General features: G+C 32.9%; 1 protein-coding gene across 1 annotated transcript; it reads left to right on the top strand.

The window, feature by feature from the left end:
* The first annotated feature begins 2,646 nt into the window (after window positions 1–2,646).
* LOC128178219 (degenerin unc-8-like) lies at window positions 2,647–11,995 on the top strand. The gene is made up of 11 exons (XM_052845276.1): window positions 2,647–3,473; window positions 4,635–4,689; window positions 5,837–6,028; window positions 7,301–7,407; window positions 8,300–8,463; window positions 8,745–8,964; window positions 9,246–9,312; window positions 9,547–9,604; window positions 9,695–9,762; window positions 9,857–9,935; window positions 11,120–11,995. Exons 1-11 carry the CDS (start codon window positions 2,936–2,938, stop codon window positions 11,303–11,305), a joined length of 1,734 nt encoding a protein of 577 aa, XP_052701236.1. The 5' UTR covers window positions 2,647–2,935; the 3' UTR covers window positions 11,306–11,995.
* Window positions 11,996–17,547: the final 5,552 nt, after the last annotated feature.

The raw sequence follows: 17,547 nt of genomic DNA, 5'->3' as shown, positions 1-17,547 counted from the left end.
AAAAGCTGGGTTTTATATATATATATATATATATATATATATATATATATATATATATATATATATATATATATATATATATATGGCATTGAAAAGTTTTACATGTAGGAACACTTTTAATTCATTTTTTAGGAAAGTATGCTTATTGATGGTTTTATTGCTTACTAGTTGATTGATTCGATTTCTCAATATTTACATTCAGTGTATATTTCCCCTTATGTTTGCATTGAAAATCTGCGATGTTCAATTTTCTATAAATAAACTTTACAAATTCATGCGCCATGCGCGCAAAAATAAACGTCCCCACGTGTTTTAGTACATTTATTTTTGTAAAATTAAATGAAACCTTCAATCATACCATACCAATTTGATATGTCCTTCTTAAAAGCAATCCTTAATATATATGTCTACTTCTAAATAAAAATGATTTTTCTACACAAAGTTTCTGGCAATATATTTATCGTCGCGGAAGCTAACTAAATAACATGTAAATACGGCTGTTACATGTATGTTTTATATCCCTAGTTAAGAGCATAAATAATGGCTTTATAGCGGCGATACACATTATTTCATAGAAATAGAAATCAGTGTGAAAATATAAATAAAAGCATTCAATGCTGAATTATAATAACATATTCGTGTGATTTTTAATGATTATCGATGACTTAAACAGCCTAAATATTTCCCAGAAAAGATAGGAAGTCCGCAATTGGTATTTGGCTAATTTTTCATTCCTTATTTATTTCAATTTTAAACCATTCTATGGATGGATAGTCAAGAGTTGATCCATCAGCGTCTATATGACGTCTTATTTTTTTAGAAATATTGTTTGGTAATTGGTTTTCTGATGTGTATATATATATATATATATATATATATATATATATATATATATATATATATATATATATATATATATATATATATATATAAAAGCACTAAAAATAACCAACGACACGAACAATAAAGTAAAATATTGTCAAATTTTCGGGACGACCCGTCCCTTCTTCAGGACAACAAAGTAAAAACTACATATGAAAGAAAAAAACATCTCTAAAATTACCACTAAACTAAAAACTAAATAATATATAAAAACTAAAAAATGTATAAACACCGGATCGAAACGTGGCAGCTACATCTTTGTATTAAAGATTTCAAGTCTGAGAAAGAAAAATCCCGTCCGACGCAGCGGACGGTCTGTGAAGAAGTGCTAGAAGATAACGCGAACGAATTAATTTGCTAATTGAGGATTGCTGTTAATTAAGTTGTACTAGTAAGAGAAATCGTAGTAAAGGGTTGTAGGGAAGATAGGCTCTGTAAAAGACCGCATAAATATACAGAAGAGTGTAAAAACTAATGTAAGTTAAATAAAGAAAATAAAAAGGATAAAAAACAATGAAAACTAAAAAAACCAAGGAACGAGCTAATAAGGTGAATAAATTACATGAATAAAAGTTTGTATATATATGATATGTGATATTGCTACGCTTAGTTGATGTTCATTCTGGTGAAGTCACTTAATTTGTTCATGCCGTCAGGGCGGAATGACTTCAGTCTATGCATCCAAATTTTTTCTTTATTTTTTCTCTCCGCATCTGTCTTGTCTGGGTTGTGATCGATAACCAAAACCGTCATGTCCTCCCATTTGTGACCATCTAAGTTAAAATGTTCCCCGAGGGGTTCTTTAATTTTCTTAGTTTTGATGGTGGAACGATGATTACTAATGCGGCTGCGGAGGTCTCCTGTTTCCCCTACGTATTGTTTCTGACAAAATTTTTACAATTGATGAGGTATATACAATTGTCAGTACGACAAGAAGTATTTGCGAAAATTTTGTAAGTACGGCCAGTGATTGGGCTAGTGAAGTCGTCTGCATCAGAGCTGTTTCATATGTAGTTTTTACTTTGTTGTCCTGAAGAAGGGACGGGTCGTCCCGAAAATTTGACAATATTTTACTTTATTGTTCGTGTCGTTGGTTATTTTTAGTGCTTTTTTATATCTCATCTTGTAACCGTGTATCGTTTGATCCGACACTATAGATAACGAGTGTTGTTGGTTTGTTAGTGCTTCTTATATATATATATATATATATATATATATATATATATATATATATATATATATATATATATATATATGCATTTATGGGCGATACAAAATTTTTAATCATTGAAGTTTGATGGAGAACATAATGTTTAGAGATTGTTAACAAAGCAAACTTTACTTCAAATTCATGAAAATTTAAAAAGATTATGGATGATTTCGAATCTTAAAAAGACGTGTCCTTATGTTCAGAAGCATATTTATATAGAACTTCGGCCTCTACCAGCTAAAAAATTTGATAAGCTGATTTAACATAAAAATTTTATTCGTTTTTCAGATATCATAGAAACTGGTCTATAATTTATAAACAATGAGATTGATGTGACAAAGAGTCAAAAACAATATTTTAACCACCTTTCTTACTGCTTTGTGTAATTATTGCGAAAATGTCACAAAAGAGTTTAAAGACTTATTTCCTAAATGAAACCATCCGAGTGGAGACTTTTGGATGATACAATACATGCCATAAATAATTAGTAATTGTACGAGAAAAAAGATAAAAACTGCGCTATTCCACTGATAGGAGGATTCGACATATAAAAACCGTCACGTCTATTATTGAAACTTATGGCCAGAATTTGTATGAACTATTAATTAAACACAAATTAATGATCTATAGGCCCATCAAATTGCACACGTCCCGAGACTGCGGCTCTATTGACTTTGTCCAATCAGTTAACTGTGCTTCGTGCATGGCATTAAAGTAATTGCAATATCGTTACGAACAATACAACTTCAACTATAGCAACATTAACGCAACTTGATTCACATCATTAGGTGCGGGAAGTTTTTACCTTCAGTTGAAGCAGAGCTTCGCAAGCAGTCGTTTGACATGGAGCCCAAGAGAAAGCCGAGGTTAGTGAGGAAAGGGGTAACAAAAGATTTGCCCCCTCCAGAAGTAAACGAAACGGACTCAGTTCCACTTGAAGCATTTGCAAGCAAAAAACCTTGTTTTAAAGAAATCGTCAAGAGAAAAATAGAGGAAGACAGAATGACCACATTGAAAGAGAGGACAGACAACTTTATTAACGAAACGAGTTTTACCGCCATCGCTAGGATCGTCAAAGCTAACACTATTTTGAAGAAGATTATTTGGCTGATCCTTGTCATGGCCATGATGGCCTGGCTTACCATTCAGTGCTACTGGCTACTGGATAAGTATTTCAGTTACCCAGTGGAGGTCAAAATTGAGCTGAAGTCGGCACCCAAACTGGCTTTTCCGAGTGTAACAGTTTGTAACAGGAATCCTCTGAAGAAATCCAAACTAGCTGGGTCCGTGTTCTCCCGACTGAGAGACAAGTTAGATTTGAAAACAGACACGACTCTGTATAACGGGGCCATGGAACAACTTCAGAACAAAGGCCATTCAGGTTTGTAGAATAACTACTTTCTAATGATTTAATTGACGAACAAACCAAGACCACAGCATTCGTCTTAAATGTGTGTACATGTAGTAAACAGTTAACATATCTTTATACGTTTTTATATAAGTGTATCTTAAATTTCGTTTTCTGTTAACTTCTCCTTTGAATATTTATGTAAAACAAATATGTCCATATTCAAGTGGGATTTTGTGGACATAAAATTTCTAATTCAATCTTAAATTCGATATTAATTTTCATTAAAAGTTGATCAATATTGTATCAATGTATTAATGAAAGTAATTAAAGTTATCGTAGCCAAAAGACAAAAGATATAATTTTTTTTAAGACTTTTTTTTTTTTTTTACAAAACAGCCAATTTAGATATCCAAACAGCTTTCAGAGGCATACATAATTATGTCCTAAATGAGTAAAGAGTTGCATTAACAAGTAACAGTTTGTATTTTTGTATTTCTGACAGTTGAGTCAGAAATACAAATTTGAGTAACAGTTATAGGTACCGGGATTTTATATAATTGCATATGGAATAGCAAGAAAAGTTTTACTTTGTTATTATAAAATAACTTAATGTTGATAAAATAATATGGAAGTAAACTTATATGCATTCATCATCAAAATGACGTCATAATTGATCTAAAGGAGACAAAAAGTACAGAGTGTAAACGTATTATCCTGTGTTTATTTTGTTGCCGTATAAAATTCATAGACAAATAGGATGAACTAGAATATTTAATGGTATTGTGATCGATCAGCTGGAAATCGTGACTTACCAGAATGGATTGAATAAATAACAAACATTGTTAAAGATTCATCTAGAGGAGATTTTGAAAGGGACAAAACTTCATTCTTCTTATTCCACTTCCTTACTATTTTTCCGGAGAGGGTTTATACAGACACTGTCTGTTACCTTGAGTTGAAATAAAATATTTTTATTAAAGTATAAGTATATTATTTCAGTTATTTTAATTACATTAACTATGTTTCGTTTACAAATATATGATAATCAATGTCTTAATTGCAAAACAACACAAGAAAGAATCTAATACATTCATGCAATTTTCAACATTGAAAATATTTTATCAAGATACAAAAGAAATTGACATCTGTGAAATTTCTTAAACGTACATGTATGAACCAATTTTATTTCAGGACCGCATCACACTGAGGAGAACCTGACATCACTGGTCCAGGAACACGGCTTTAAGTAGGAATTATTTTAAGTTCTGTTGTTCATTTTATGTATACTGTGGATTCATAATTATACGCGAGGAATGAATATCCGCGTAAAATCGCGAGTAGCACATCTCGTGGATTTTAAAACGTGGTTTTAATGCCACGGACAGATGTATACAAAAGGAAACTATGATAAAAAATTCGGCGTTCATAAGTTATACTCCCACGATTCGATGCAAATCGGTTGAATCGCGGAAATAAGTACACGCATAAAATAAGGATTCTACAGTATTTATTTCATACATTGTATTGTTATATTTAGGCTGTAATCTGGCTTCAAACACATGTATAGTTCATTCTTTTCAGCTCTTGCTGCAACTGCGGAATTTGTATAAAATTATGTTTTATAATGAATTGGTTTTTCTGTTCTTACAATTTTAACCAGTTCAGCATACAGCTGATTAAAGCAATATCTAATTGTTTCCTTTACGATCGGTAATCACTGTCAATTACTCGATTTTCGCCTACTTCGGAGATAAACCATAAAAGAGTTTAATCAGTGGATGGGCGATATTGTTAATGTAAAATGTGGGATATTAGTTGATGAGAAATATATCAATGTTGTATAGGTTAGGCACATGCATTCACCAACAGTGAAACATACATGTTGAAAATATTTCATGAAAATTTCAACTATTGATTTCGAAAAAATATCTATTGTCAATTCACAATTAAATAACCGAATCAAGTTAAACATTATCCGTTTCACATTTTAACGACACCCAACTAATTTTCAATATCGAATTCTACAGACAATCGTGCTAATGAAGTTCTCGGGCCAATGTAAAGAGATAAGCCTAAGCGGTATCTCAGCCCTAATTAGGGCAACGAATAAAGAGGTATCTCTGGGTTATCCCTAAAGACTAATACATTGATTATTCAAACATAAAATCACTGGTTAACATCTTTCGTATGTTTGTTTATTTTGCATATAAAACAGATTACATTCATTTCTAAATATATAAAAAGTGGGGTCAATCATCCATTTTGAAGCAGTAGATTTTTGCATTTATCCTTTTACATACTTGTGAAAGTAATTGTTAAATCTACAATACCGTTGTCTAAAGAATATAAAACTGTTATGGTGTACACTTATGCACAATAATGTTTCTTTAAAGTATGTGGGACGGATTGCAAAATGAATCTGTGGCGGGAACGTTTTACAAAACATCCAGCTCAGAGATAATAGCCGCATCAGCGTATGCGTCGATGGCGCTGTTGGAGGATGATGACAGCATAGAGGAATTTGGTCATCAGAAAACGGACATGATTACATCCTGTGTATTCTCCGGACAACAGTGTTCTCCTGCGTAAGTTTGTTAAACACTTTTTTCACGACCCAAGTGAGTTTTAAGGTAAACATTAAATTCCAATTATTTGTAGACATAAAGCTGAAAATCTTCTCATAACTAGTAACGATCTTATCCTTGAATGTGCAAATAAAGGATGTCTAAATTGTTGTTGCCTAAGGTAAAAACATACAAGCAGAAACGGGTGCATGTGTTTATTGTAAAATTAGGTTTATGTTTTTACTTCCGAAAGTTTCACAAATTCATCATTAGGTGAATAATTTTCAAAATCTGATATTTTAATACTCTGGATACTGTAATTTTCTTTTCTTTCTTGATATGCCCCGCAGATTGAAGCATGGACAACCATGCTTCAATCTGCGGGGCATATCAAGAAAGAAAAGAAAATATTGCAGAAACGATCGGTGAAAGTAACAGAAATTGATTTCTATTGTTCCTTACTTGTTTTATCTGACAATAGTTCAGTTCTTGTGACAATGATTAATGGTGATGTAAATTGACAACCAGCAAGTTGAGTAAGCTAAAAACAGCCAATAGATGAAAAAAGAAACGTTTACAAAACCTATTATCGTTATATTCAAGCAAACATCCGGTTATTTTGTTCTTTGCTGGTTCTATCCCACATGAGCCCAGGTTTTGTTATTACTGTCGCTAATCACTCGGCATAATATTGAACGCAGTAGAAAGCATATCCAATTTTACCTTCTCTTTTTTTAGTGCAAATCCATCAAAATAATTTTTTTAATTTTTGAACTCTGACAAAATTACCTTATATTACATTTACTAATGATCTCAGCATCAATCATGTCAGATGTTTTTCCTTTTTAAAATTTAAAAACAGCATTATGACAAATCACAGGTGGTTGATCAAGGTAATTCTTGGCAACATGAACACTTTTTTTTCTACAAAGGCTTTGTAACATTACTAATTAAAATTGAAGTATCTGTTCCAAGCGTTTTTATAATTTTATGTATTCAGTGTTTTGTCCTGTGTATAATAGCTTACTCTTGATATAATAAGACATTAGGCAAATACCTAAAAAATATTGTTCTAGTAATTTTTTAACAAGTCTGCCACTGTTGATAATTTTTTTCTGCTTTATGCAAATGATTTAGAAGATATTGAACAAACGACTCTGCAAAATAGTGTAAATTCCGAAACAGTTTGGAAGTTCTGATGATTAGAGTTTGGCCAATTCTATGCTTTACATTGCTACTAAGTTTTTAAACTGCTTTTTGTATAATATAAATTCAATTTGATGTATTCTACAGGAACTTTACGTATCTACACAACAGCAAGTATGGCAACTGCTACACGTTTAATTCCGCGAATGACCCCAACCCACAACTTTACACCTACTACGCCGGGCCTCTGATGGGTAATGCTTTTGTGTTCACCTGTATTCTCCAGTACCCGTGTAATATTATTATGAAACATGCACCAAAATACGTATAAATCTTAGCATGTAAGATACTGGTTTTACTGGGAAAAAAATCAATTCCAACTTCAATCGATTCATTTGTGTAATCCAGAAATTCGGGGGGAAATAGACAAACCAATTACCGTGTTATGCTTACGTCAATTCTTGAAAAAAAGAAATGATTGAAGGTATTAGGTGTACGTATAATTGCTGTTTCAGTGTATAACTTATTTACTAATTAACGAAATGTAATGTTAGGGACAGAGCAGACATCAATTTTTTTTAGTTATTAGGATCAGAATAAAGATCTCATGATTTATAGTAATTCTGAGTAAATATTCTGAAATGTGAGATGTTTACACTGTTAATTAAAGGGACGACAACACAAAACTTAATATTGACTAGTCTCAGAAAGAAATATCGATGTTAGGCTATAAAATAAATTGATTTTGAAAAGTAATTACTCAGGTTCATCGCTTAATTGGAGTCAGTCAACCGTCCAAGGGCTAAGCCTTTGTCAACATCATTCATTTACTACTTCACTTAATAGTTCTTTATTAATCCTCTCTAAATAACGATTTATTTATCGAAATATTAAACATATTTATCTGATGTGATGAGTAAACTTAATTCAGATTCTATTTCGTATTCGTTATAACCAACTCAAATGGAAAAAAAAAACATTTAAAAAAGTAGATATTTCTTTGAGCAGCCACTGAACTAGAAACACGTGGTTGTTTTGATTTTCTTTTATTTCAAAAGACCAGTTAACCCATTGGTGTCGTATATATTGACTATAGTGCATTGGGCAGAATGTTGTCGGGTTTTTAAAGTATTTTTTTTCTTCCAGGTTTAACTTTAGAATTCAATATTCAACAGAGTGAGTACATATCTGCTCTGGCACCGGATGCCGGAATCCGTGTTTCTATACATGAACGGGGCACGTATCCATTTCCGGAAGATGACGGATTTACTATTTCTCCCGGATCCGCCTCTTCTGTTGCATTGAGACAGGTGAACAATGTTTTATATGTATAAAAAATGTATTTATATAGAAAGATGAGCAATATTTACTCATATTACACAACAAAACATCAAAATTATTGCTTATTTGACATCAAATTTCCAAATAGGAAGCAAGAACACGATCCCTTTTATAAATGTGGTTGATTGTTTGGCTAAATCACATACAAATGGATCTTTAAAAAGCAATGAAACAGATAGACAGAAATACCTGTAAAACAAAAGTTAACATCATATGTAAATCATTTTGTATTGACCTTCCTTATTCTCAGGTATATATTAGTCGCCTCGAACCCCAGCATGGAAACTGTTCTAAGAACCCTACCGTGGTGGACGATTACATGGATAAATATGGATTTACTTACCACAAACGCACTTGCCTGAAGTCCTGCTACCAGCAGACACTCATTCAGCTATGCAACTGCGCATGTCCAAACTTTCTCGTACCACAGAACTATACCAACATTTGTGATTTTACCAATGAAACTATATGTAAATAATGATTATTTTTAAATTCTTAAAAATTAATGATAATTATATTGATTTTTGTACTAGTATAATATCTACATATCTTTCTTACTCATTTAAACTTATAGAGGTCATTTTTAATTTCTATTTTTTTTATCTGTATTCATTTTCTAAAACTATTGTAAAAAACATAACCTTTAATAAGTCAAGATGTGTTATCATAGAATGTTAAACAGATTCAGTATTCAATGAATCATCGCAAACTTTTGAAATCATGAGTAATTAATTTCCTATTTATTTCAAAGCGACATGTACAAGTGAAAGTGTTGAGCAATGGGATACCTGTGACGAGAAATGTCCAAGCAACTGTCAGTAAGTCGGTGTATTACATGTTAAGCAGTTATCATGAATGTAAGCTGTCAAGTTACAAGTCAGTCATCAGTGTCCTGTCAATCAGTGAAGTATATATTATGTAGATATGATTCAGCACGTGTCGGTCGTTCTTATATATACTACCAGTTTTTAGTATACTATTTCTTAAAATATGATAAAATTTCAAGTACCATTTAAAATCCATTGAAGTACTTTACTATTCATTCCTTTCAGAGAGAACCAATATGAAACTACCGTCACTGCATCTGCATGGCCTTCTAAAGCTTACGAGGTACGTAAACTATCTCAAATATGCTACTGTAACAGCTAATTACCTGGTTTACGGCTATTCTTATTAACGGTATTATCTTGTCCTTTATAGAGCTATCTGAACAGTCGGATGAAATTGACATCAAATGAGTTCATGGATGGTGGACCGAACACCGATAAGTATGCAGGCAAAACATAATATAAATTCATTAGAATTTTTAAATGAAGAGAATTTTCCCTGTAATGTAAAAGTATGCATTTCTGCTATTTCTAGGGATGAAAATCTCGTTAAGCTTGAAATCTACTTTGCGGAGATGACTTATAAGAGCATTGAATCCCAGAAAGCTTACGAGGTCAGTTGATCTTATACTTTTTATTAAAGTATGTTTCTTCTTGCATTTATTGGTCAATGAAAAATCCTGCATATATATCAAATTAAAATACCAAGATAAAGCATTACAATGACTTGTAAAAGCAGATAACACAATTCTGACGATAAGTTTTATAAAAAGTTACATTGTCTACGACGAATTTAGCTCATTTGCATTCATGAAAAAGTTACAACGCATTCTTATTTGCTTAAGTGATGAGAGATTACCGTAAAATTTACTTAACTTAATGAACATTGTTATGAACACCACAAAATTAGCGGCCATTATTGATTATCGTACCTTAAAGTGAAATCAGCCCCGCTCTAACCACATTATTGTAGTAACATACTGAATAAATCATATTTATCAAATCTTAATTGAATACATCTATCTGTTGAACGTCAAAGCTTATGGGAGTTTCGACGCAATTAAATCACCCAACCGTTTACAGTTCATCCGGAGCCACTTATGTTTACAATTTTGATTGGTATCTGTCAATAAACGATTTGCAACAATATGATTATATCGATGGTTTTTACAGAATAATGGGCATAAAGTAAAAAGATATATATTTATAAAAAGTATCAAATCATTACTTAATATCAAAGACTATGGACAGACATCTTACTCGAGCTAAGGCTACGCTGAAACAGTTATCATTATGGTGCATGCGCATAAAAGCATCCTATTTTCATTAGCCAAACAATTATAGTTCTACTTAATTTTGACCGGTGGGGGGGGGGGGTATTGTTAAAATAATGAATATACTCTTTATGGAAATGGGGAGGACCATTTTAACACATGACACAAAAGACATTGTCTGCATTATAAGAGAGTGTGTATTTGCTGTATACTTTTCTATGAGCTGTCTATGAGCTAGACAGTCTGAACCAAATGGGCGTAGACCCTAAACCACACTTTTTGTCGTCAACCGTTTCACGGAGAAAATCATTGTAAATTCAAATGGCACATGTAGAATCATGATTACTGTTTTGGATCAAATAATCGTATATGGTTTCAAAATACACAGAGAGGACAATTCAGGGGTTTTTTTGTATGGGTTGAATGAGGATGACTAAATTTATCATTCCAGGTATTTATCAAAGTAGAGCTATTCGTTATTTCCTTGCCATTCTTATATTGAAAGCTTCATGTCTGTTTTTCAGTCGCAGAACCTGATATCTGACATCGGGGGCCAGCTCGGTCTCTGGTTGGGACTGTCCGCTATTACTATCGGAGAGATCGTGGAGTTTGCCATGTCCCTGTTTCGTCTGTGTACCGCCAAGTTCCTGACCAAGAAACACCGCACCGCGGACTCCACCCCTGTCCAAGCCTTCGTCAACGGCTCGTAGACATCACCATTTTTATCAACGTTTCTTAGACTTACATCAGCGTCTCCTAGTCATCACTGTTCACATCAACGTTTTCTAGTCATCACTGTCCACATCAACGTCTCCTAGACATCTCTGTTCACATCAACGTCTCCTAAACATCACTGTCCACATCAATGTCTCCTAGACAAGTATCAACGTCTCCTAGACATCACTGTTTACATCAACGGCTCCTAGACATCACTGTCCACATCAACGTCTCCAAAACATTTCTGTTAACATCAACAGCTCTTGGACATCACTGTTCATATCAAGTCTCCTAGACATCACTGTTCATATCAACGTCTCCTAGACATCACTGTTCACATCTATCAACTTTTCTTAAATATCTTTATCAACTTGCACCAATGTCTCCTAAACATCAATTTTATATCAACGCCCCTAGACTTAGATCAACATCTCCTAGACAAGCATCAATGTCCCCTTCACTGTTCATATCAACGTCTCTTTAAACATACATCAACGTCTCCTAGACATTCACTGTTGATATAAACGTCTCCTAGACTACATTGTTTATATGCATGTAATCACCAAACATACGTAACTGCTGATTTGATCTACAATATTCTCTAGACATCTACAGTCAAAGTCCAGTAATTACATAAACAACTTTTTGGAGATGTCTTTTTTGACATTTTCAACTTTTTAAAATAAACAACCTTTCATCCATTGACGTACTCACGAAGTCCAATGTCCAATTTTATATCATCAGCTTACCTTATTGTTATATCAACTGTCGTTTCTGGACATTGGCAGACATAATCCGCTGTTTTATTGTTAACCTATCTATGCCAATCTCAATGTTTATTATACAAGCTGTCATACCGTTCCCCCAATGACAATGTCAACATCCCCTTAAAACTTCAAGTGTACTTTACTTCTTTATGAACATCCTTTGCTATTCCTAATGGATTTTTAATCAACCCTTCCTAAACTCAGACTCTCAGACTCTTACTTTTTCTCAGACAAACTTTAAACCAAAATTCTGTGAGGTTCGCGCGCGAGAGACTCGTCGTCGCGAATAATTGTCGCCGCAAACAAACCCTTATAGCATGGTTGTAAATATTGAGGCTTCTTCGCGAAAATTAGTTTCTGCAAACTAGTTTACTTCAGGTAAATCACGATATACCTTTAGTCGTCGCGAATAAATGCTGGATTACAGTAATCCATATTTTATGACAACATTCTCTTCTGTTTTTATCAACATTTCCTTGCTATAGTTAAAAATACATCTCTCTCTCTCTCTCTCTCTCTCTCTCTCTCTCTCTCTCTCTCTCTCTCTCTCTCTCTCTCTCTCATGCATGTACAGTAGTTGGCCATAAATTAGTTCGCAAAATGGCCGACGTTTCCTCAGGTCTCGTCACCTGAATTTTTTGACCAACTATTTCTAACGACAAAGTAAAAATGACTTATCAGACATATTTGCTACTTTGTATTAAATCCTTGGGAGTAAAATTATCTTTGAATTTTCTTCGTTTAACGATGTACAGGCATTGTATAGTCCAATCCACACTTTACAAAAGTTGTTTCTCTTTGCAGGGTCAACCCAAAGGTCAAAAGGGAAAAAAACCAACTTTCTCCTTCTTTAGGTAACCAAATATTTGGGCATGATGAAATCTCTCTGAATTAAATTTATTCCTTCAATCTGTAGGTTGTCCCATCATGGGGCAATCAAAATACACAAAGGAAACGGACTTTTAACTTCAAATAACAGAGTAACAAACCTCTAAACTACAAAGGCTACTTTGAGAAATCTATGGGGTTTTTCCAAGGGACATAACTTTGATAAAGTGTTGATTGGTCTATTCAACATAAGGGGAGACTACTCGAAATGTCAACAACAACTCTTCCTAGGTTACGAAATGTACTTGTATAATCAATATTTTTGCTATGATTTTAAAAAAGTTTAATTACGGTTTTATTCAACACATTAGACTCTGGTCTTGCCGTAAATTAAGCTTTCCGATTTTTAAAAGCGTGTTTTCTGTTATTTTTGGGGACTCTTAAAATAGGATTCAGTCATCTCGCGGTGCCCTTCAGTATTTTAAAACTTTACTTCACAGTTCTTGCTGTTGTTCGATCATCCTTCCAGTTTTATACATGTAAAATCCAATATCTGACATCTGTAGGATGATTTATTTCTACCTTCCCATCATTTTTCTCCGGTTTGATGCCATGTTAGTTTGCAGACGACAATTGTTAACCAAAGGGGAATAACTCAAAAAATAACATCGGCGATAGCAGAAAACAAAAAGTCGGAGAATCATCGGACGATGTTTAAAATTCTGGTTATCGTAGAAAATTGACTTTATCTACCTTACAGAAAAAAAACGATGCTACGCCGGCCATTTTGCGAACTCATTTATGGCACGTTAACAGCATATGACAGAAGTTATACCCAATTATTATTTTGGACATTCACTGATCAAACATGTAAAATATACACATTTTTTTAATGATATTATGTACATGAACACAATTTTTGAAAAATGTACAGTATGCATTGTTACTTGTTGCAAGTTTTTATGAGCATTGTATTATTTTTTATAGTCTGTCCCAAGTTATTGATTCCATTGGTTTTTGGTGATTTTTAATAAAAATACACATACCTGTGAAAGGAAAACAGATGAAATAGATTAAAGGGATTATATCCAAAATATCTTCATCGACACTTTATTACTTTTCAGTCATAAAATTTCATTGGAACGAAATCAAATTTCTTACGGAGATTTATAATGGGAAATGTTTACATCTTTTCACCATTCGGAATTCACTTGAAATACCTCGCACAATTTTCCAACGTTATCATCCGGGCTTAATTATTGCTAATGCGATGCAAAATCCCCGTAGACTTTCTATTTTGGGTTGTGTGTTGAAACATGAAGCGATAGAGAGGCGTTTCAAAACACATAAACTGGACATTTTTCATAATAGTGGATGAACGTTGTTTAAGCACAAATTAAGGTAATTATGATTATCGAAATATCAAGCTAAAAGTGGTGGAAGCAAAAAACTCGGGACAGAGTATAAATGTGTTGAGGGATGTGTGGTTATTTGACCCCGCTTTTAAAGATGTGTTTCTGTTTCAGGAATACCCCAAAACCCTTTGCATTCAAATTGTTAACTTTTCAACAAACCCTATTACATATTAAGTAATTGCAATATATATATTTGGCCATCTGATTTAGCTAGATATAAACATATCATTGCATGTGATGCACCAAAATATAGTGTAAATAAATTGATGTGCATTTTTTCTGATTTACTTATTATTATTTTTTTCATATTGAGAGGGGACTCTGGCTTTTGCTATGTAGAATTTTTTGCATTCTTGATTTTGGGATCCAGAGTAGTAATTCAACGGAAACATTATTTCAAACTCCCAACTGATAGGAAAATCACATTCATGACCTGCCATAAATTTCATAGAAAATGTTATAGTCATATAAACATACGAGATTTGGTGTAAACGTAACGTTGCAGTAGTCGTTACACTTTTAAAAGGCAAATCATTACATCCCAATATGTCTGTTTCTAATGTTCTAGTACCATTTTGTTAAGGGACTTCGCCACCTTGTTACCCATTGACGTCATATTCAGCTTGTCCATGTTTATGAGTTCCGTCGTTCAAAAATTAAGCTAAAATACGCCATTAACACCCTCAATAGTTTTGTCAGTGCCAAGGTGGCATTTGTTCACCCACTACAGGTCATAAAATTCATATGTTAAATGATGCAACTGCAGAAAATATTTATAACTTCTATTTTTATTGTCCATATACCCTGAGAGGTGAGATATTTTTCTTTTAAAAAAAAAACTACCTATAAACTTTCCAATATAATATCATATATAGAAGAAAATAATAACTCTGTGAGAATTTTTTTCTATATAGTTTGAAAGGAAATCCTAAAATCTGTATGAAATTAACAGTGATATTGAAGTTAAGGGTACACTCCCCTCCCCTACCCCACACGGATTAGAATTTTTCATGATTTAAGGATTTTTGTATGAGTCTGCCCCCCCCCCCCCGCCCCCCACACTTTAAAAAACGGTTCTTGGTGCCTGTGTTGGTAGGAGTTATTTCTCGTCGGCCAAAAGTTTATATATCAGACCGTGAAGCCAACATCATAGGAATTATAAGCAATATACTATAAATATCCTATACAAAATATACGTTTATATAAATACTAAATACCAGTGCATGAAACAGTCTTACTCATATACAAAGTAATGCGCTTTATACAGTTTTGAATAAATGGAAAGGAGACGATTTAATATGATGACGTCCTAATATAAAAAATATACGTTATATATAGGTTGTACCAGTTTAAACATTAAAGACATAGTCCAGAAAAAGTAACTACTTTTAAAATAACAATCTATGTTCCACACTGACTGTTAATTAAAGCAAAACTTTGTGAAAACCTTCAGATAGCAGCTCTCTAACATTATAACATCAATTATTTCTAAATGAGTGAATAATCATATCTCCCGTAGATATTTCGCAAGATGCGGTTCTCTGTGTTGACTAATTTCAGCCGCTATTCTACAATGCGCCATTCGTACATCACACTCAACGGCTTTAACTCCGAGTTTATCATGAAGTTTGAATGACTTTTTTTTTTACTTTCAGAATCTTCTACAAAATATTGTGTAAACTCTTTCGATTTCTTTCGCAGGGTGAAATCCCCATATCTCGAAGACTTAATCAAAAACACTTGAGACATACGCATCAAAAATGTTTAATTTTGTCTCAATATTTTCGTTGCAAACTTTTAGAATACCAAACATTCATTTCATGCCTTGCATTTAGATAATCTGAGTTGTATTAAAATTCCCATTAAAATTAATTGAGATCATAACAATTATACACTTTTACCAAGGGATTTTTGGGCATAGACCCGAACATTATTTTTACTCTACTTGCCAGAATGGTGAAAAACAATTATTCTACTGCTGTCTGCATAACCATTATTACTCCATTTTACTAAATTGATACAATTGATTCGCCATAGAAGGGAACCCTAATAACACAGCATCGTCAAAATTGTGACTCAGTTGTCTTTCTTGAGTCATCCAACATTGGTTGTGTACACGTGCAGCATTCCCACAATGGAAAAGATAGTGTTACTATGATATGGGTTATTAATAAATCATGTCACATTTGACCGCCTTCTGTTCTTAGAAAGGTCTGGTCAAAATTATTTCATTACCTTATAAGGATAAAATAATGAATGGAGCCAAACATGAAACGCCTATATGATATACCAAGATTATAAATCTTTTATGCATTAAAAAATACAAAAAGCACAAAATGTCTATCATTCAGTATGATAATACGTCTGGGAATTAAACTACAATAGACAGGCCGAATTTCCTAAATCATTCTTAAATTATTAAGATTATTTCACATTTTATTGAATGTTCTGACAAACAGTTGCAAGTCCTTTATGATAAATCCCTGTGATGTTAGTTTTTCTTATTTTTCAAAACTGAATTCTATTTGTTTTTAGAATGATACGAATTAATATAGTAAAATGCGTGATAGTTTCCTTTTGTTTCTGTTCAACAGAACATATAAATACATACTGAACCCCGATAGGTTCTAAACTTTGTTAACTATAATTATTTCTATATTACAAGTGTGAATAAAACTTTCATTATATTATAGAGCCAATAGGCTTCTGGCGGCCGGCGGAACTTTAAACATTTTTTTAATATCTGTACAAATGACATTTATGAAAGTATACTTTTAATGTAAGAGCAAACAGCAATGATGTGTGTGATTGTGGCCATTTGAAACTGTTTGTACTTCATGGGGAAAAAAATAAAAATTAAAATTGAGGCGAAAACAATTGGATTTTTCCTTTGATAAATAATTCTTTTTGACGGAAGAAGATCATACATATCTTATAAAATATTGGGTGCATCGATTGGAATTGCAATTTGTTTGAGTGCTTACATTGTAGCCTCTTTATCAAACAAATTACATACATAGGTGTGTCATTCCATACCAACGTATCGATATTGCACAGGACAAACAATGATTAGAGAGGTCTCTATGAAAATATCTGACCAGAAACTTCCGAAGTTTGTCGATCTTAATGTGTCTCCAAAGTTGACTTCCAACATAATCATTAAAAGCGCAATCAGTATTTAGATGAAGCCGTGTAAAACCATGATGCACCGCAGAACTGGGAACA

Source organism: Crassostrea angulata, chromosome 3 (genome assembly GCF_025612915.1).
Source record: "Crassostrea angulata isolate pt1a10 chromosome 3, ASM2561291v2, whole genome shotgun sequence".
Taxonomy (NCBI): Eukaryota; Metazoa; Mollusca; class Bivalvia; order Ostreida; family Ostreidae; genus Magallana; species Magallana angulata.
Note: the sequence above shows the minus strand (reverse complement) of the source record. Positions and strands in the feature narration are given on the sequence as shown.

What these genes read in the sequence shown, in the direction of transcription:
- LOC128178219 (XM_052845276.1), top strand. Translation starts at nt 2,936, where the DNA reads ATGGAGCCCAAGAGAAAGCCGAGGTTAGTGAGGAAAGGGGTAACAAAA. An exon ending in CTTCTGTTGCATTGAGACAG is followed by an intron (nt 8,464 to 8,744) that starts GTGAACAATGTT and finishes CCTTATTCTCAG; the next exon opens with GTATATATTAGTCGCCTCGA. An exon ending in AATCCCAGAAAGCTTACGAG is followed by an intron (nt 9,936 to 11,119) that starts GTCAGTTGATCT and finishes TCTGTTTTTCAG; the next exon opens with TCGCAGAACCTGATATCTGA.